The 3,806-nt window shown below is 34.1% G+C and overlaps 1 protein-coding gene across 1 annotated transcript; it reads right to left on the bottom strand.

Annotated features, from left to right (window-relative positions):
- Positions 1-530: 530 nt before the first annotated feature.
- Positions 531-1,250, bottom strand: LOC125498842 (uncharacterized). Its single transcript, XM_048647138.1, has one exon. It carries the CDS (start codon positions 1,248-1,250, stop codon positions 531-533), a length of 720 nt encoding a protein of 239 aa, XP_048503095.1.
- Between the last annotated feature and the right edge of the window lie 2,556 nt (positions 1,251-3,806).

Raw genomic sequence — 3,806 nt, 5'->3', positions numbered from 1 at the left:
AATAATTCGACGGGTCTTCATCTTTTGAAAACGATCGACAATATCGTCTTCCAGAACTTGTACAAATACATCTTTTTCAATGAAAGTGACCAAACAATCATTTAAAAAATGGTCGCCCATGCAATCCCGCAACTTATTTTTGACATAAGTCATTCCAGAAAATACTCTTTCTACACTTGTCGTAGCAACCGGAAGAATTAACATCAACTTGATGAGCAAATACACAAGAGCATAAGTCACATGCCTATTTGTTTCAACTAACTTGATTGAAAGAGAACTAACATCATCCAAATTTTGAAACTCAATATCATTTTGCATATCATCCATGAATATATCAAGTTGGCCTTCAAGAGCAAACAAATCATTAGTTGAAAATTCGGATGGATAAAAAGTGGCAAGTTTGAGTACCTTTTCTTTGTCAAAAGAAGAGAATTTATCTTTTGGACTTAAACAAGCCATATAAGTAAGCAACTCCATGTTAACCTCATCGAATCGATTGTCAAGTTCTTGAAGCAATAGATCAATTACTCTTATGAACACTTCAACACGAAAATGGTGAAGATATGTTGCTTGTTGAACAAACGCTTTGATCTCCCTTGAGGTATATAATTAGCCTCCATATCCGGAACAACAATGTCATGTATGTTGCAAAATGAAGTGACCTTTCTCAAATGACTCTCCCATCCACATTCCCTCATTTTTTGTAATACTCGTTTAGTTGAAGAAACAAGTCTCATAGCACCAACAATATCTTGATCTTTCCTTTGCAAAGCAAGACACAAATCATTGGTGTATCCAAATATAGTAAACATCAATTGTGCCATAAAAACAAAATCAAATGACTCTAAAGAGTACACAATGCCTTGAGCTTTTGCCTTATCATCCACATTTGAACCATGTTTTCCGATCATCACAAGTACCTTCACGATTGTAGGAAACAAGTTGATGACATTTACAAGAGTTTTATAATGAGAACTCCAACGAGTATCACTGGGTCTTTTCAAATCAAGTTCTTGATTTAACCCCGATCCCGTTTCAAGTTCACCCATTTCTAAGGCTTGAGAAAGTCTATGAGCTTCAATTTCTCGGATCATTTCTTTTCTCTTACAAGAAGATCCAACCACATTCAACAAAGTTGCAATTGTGTCAAAAAGCCAACCACAGTCATTGTTTTTTTTAGCAACGGCAACAAGTGTTAGTTGAAGTTGATGAGCAAAAACAATGAATATAATAAGCATTTGGAGTATCATCCATAATCAAAGTCTTGAGATCATTAATCTCACCTTTCATATTACTAGCTCCATCATACCCTTGCCCTCGAATCCTAGATGGACTGAATGAATGTTCAACAAGTAAAGACATAATTGCACTTTTAAGAGACAAAGAAGTGGTATCACCAACATGAATAAGTCCAAGAAACCTCTCCAACACTTTTCCCGTTTTTCTTTCAACATAACGCAAACAAAGAGCTAGTTGTTCTTTATGAGATACATCACTTGACTCATCGGCCAATGTAGCAAAATAGTCATCACCAAGCTCCTCAATGATGCGCTTAGTTGTTTTTAGCACAACAATTAATGATATCTTTTTGAATCATAGGAGATGTCAATTGGCAATTACCAGGTGCATTCTCAAAAATGACATTTGAAACATCTTTATTATGCTCCTTTAGCCATTTCAAAAGTTTAATAAAATGTCCCCTATTAAGAGATTCTTCATCTTCTCTATGTCCACAAAATGCTAAGCCTTGCCGCAATAGATAACACAAACAAGAGATTATAGCTTTCAAACGAATATTATACTCACTTTGGATCTCATTATTTGCATTATCTAAAGCAACAACAATTGACTTCTTTTTGCCATCTCTTAAATTTGTATACTTCTCATAAGCAAGATTGTGAGCACTTTTAACTCCACCAACATGTTTTATAAACTTATCCGGTTTATTCCACGATCTAAATCCACCATTAATGAATGCATCTCCCCCCGAACTAACTTCAACATCATTCTTGAACAAGTAACAAACAAAGCAAAATGCTGCATCTTTCTCAATACTATATTCAAGCCAATCTCATTTGTCAAACCAAGAAACACTAAACCGACGTGGACCTCCAATCTCTCTATAAGGGAACGGATGTGTTTTTGGTCGACAAGGTTTTTTAAGAATACATGCTCTCCTACCCGCATTTCGTTAATTTGAAGGATAATCCATTATGTTTATTCTTTTTCCGGGATCATGAGGAAGAAGTTCAACATCATAAGCTAACTCTTCATCTTCTAATGGTACACTATTAACACTTGACCCACCCAAATTTGTATCATTTTATTGGTTTTGAGAGGCATCATTTGAAGGAGTACTAGTATCTACCGGTGAAGAACATGAAGCACTTTAAGATTTCATTTTCTTGCCCAAAAATTGTCGAAGATCGGGTTCTCTCATTCCCTTCGATTTTTTAGATCTAGATTCGTGACTCATTATTTCCTATAATCAATTTATAAAATCTAATTAATACAATTTACACACAAAACATAAAGGAAAAATTGTCAAGACTAAGTCAACCTTTGCGTTGACCGCTTTTAACAAGTCAACCTTCATTTATTCCAGTAGCAAGTAAAGCTTGTACATGAATTAACTTTTAACAAGTTTTTTTACTTATGACCTGAACAACCCCTACAATTTTGTTCAGTTTTAATAGGTGTGTATTCTAGAACTCATTAAATTGTTCTCTAGAACATATTTGCACTGCTTGAATTTTATAAAAGTTCTGTGAGAAACTTAAAACTGAACAAAATTGTTAGGGTTGTTCAGGTCATAAGTAAAAAAACTCGTTAAAAGCTAATTCATGTACAAGCTTTACTTGCTACTGGAATAAATGAAGGTTGACTTGTCAAAAGCGGTCAACGCAAAGGTTGACTTATTCTTGACAATTTTTCCAAACATAAATTACAAAGTATCACATACAACAAATTCCACAAACTAATTCATCACACAAACTGAAATACTCCAAGTCACTTACTCAATAATTCAATTAATATTTAGTAATTACTAACCTAGTTTAATCATTCAATCATAAAAACTAAATTACAAAGAATGAATTTTCATATTATATAATTTATTACTTATAAACATACTACCTCCGTTCTCTTTTAGTTGCAACGTTTGACAAATTGCACTATTCATGTTCTCTTATTTGACCACATTTATTGATTTATATGTTAAACAAAATATAGTCATGTGGGGTCTTGTTTGATTTTTCGATGTAAGCTTTCATAATATCAATTTTTTATAACTTTTACTTACATACAATTAGAGATAAAACGATTTGAAATTGTACATTGGCAAGCGTGAAAGTCAAAACGTTGCAACTAAATAAAAACAAAGGTAGTATAAATTATATGTTAATGCTATGAAATACAAGAATACAAGATATAATTATGCAAAACTAATTTTTTTAAAAATTACCTGCGAATTGCGATGCTCTATTTTCTGGCGAGGCGGCTTCCGGCGAGGCGGCGACTGGCGGTGTTTCCGATTAGATGTGCTCGGTGCGACGCCGCGACAATGCTTCTTAGTCGCCGGTGGTTGGTGGCTGATGACTGGCTGTGTTGCTTCAAATCAGTCTTCACGGTGTGCGGCTGTGGTAATAGTGGTATTTGGGTTGGGTAACTTGGGTAGTGATAGTTTTGGGAGAGAGAGAGACTTTTTTTAATTTTGAATTAATATCAGATTTAATTTTGGGAGGGAGATATATTTTTGTTTTTTAGAAAATGTTAATTAATTGTGGAGAGGCCCACCAGTACTTTTC

The sequence above is a fragment of the Beta vulgaris genome, chromosome 6 (assembly GCF_026745355.1).
Source record: "Beta vulgaris subsp. vulgaris cultivar EL10 chromosome 6, EL10.2, whole genome shotgun sequence".
NCBI classification, from domain to species: Eukaryota; Viridiplantae; Streptophyta; class Magnoliopsida; order Caryophyllales; family Amaranthaceae; genus Beta; species Beta vulgaris.
The sequence above is the reverse complement of the archived record's forward strand: the minus strand, read 5'-3'. Positions and strand labels throughout refer to the sequence as shown.

Excerpts from the sequence above, each read along its gene's own strand:
- LOC125498842 (XM_048647138.1), bottom strand. The coding sequence starts at position 1,250 with ATGATACTCCAAATGCTTATTATATTCATTGTTTTTGCTCATCAACTT.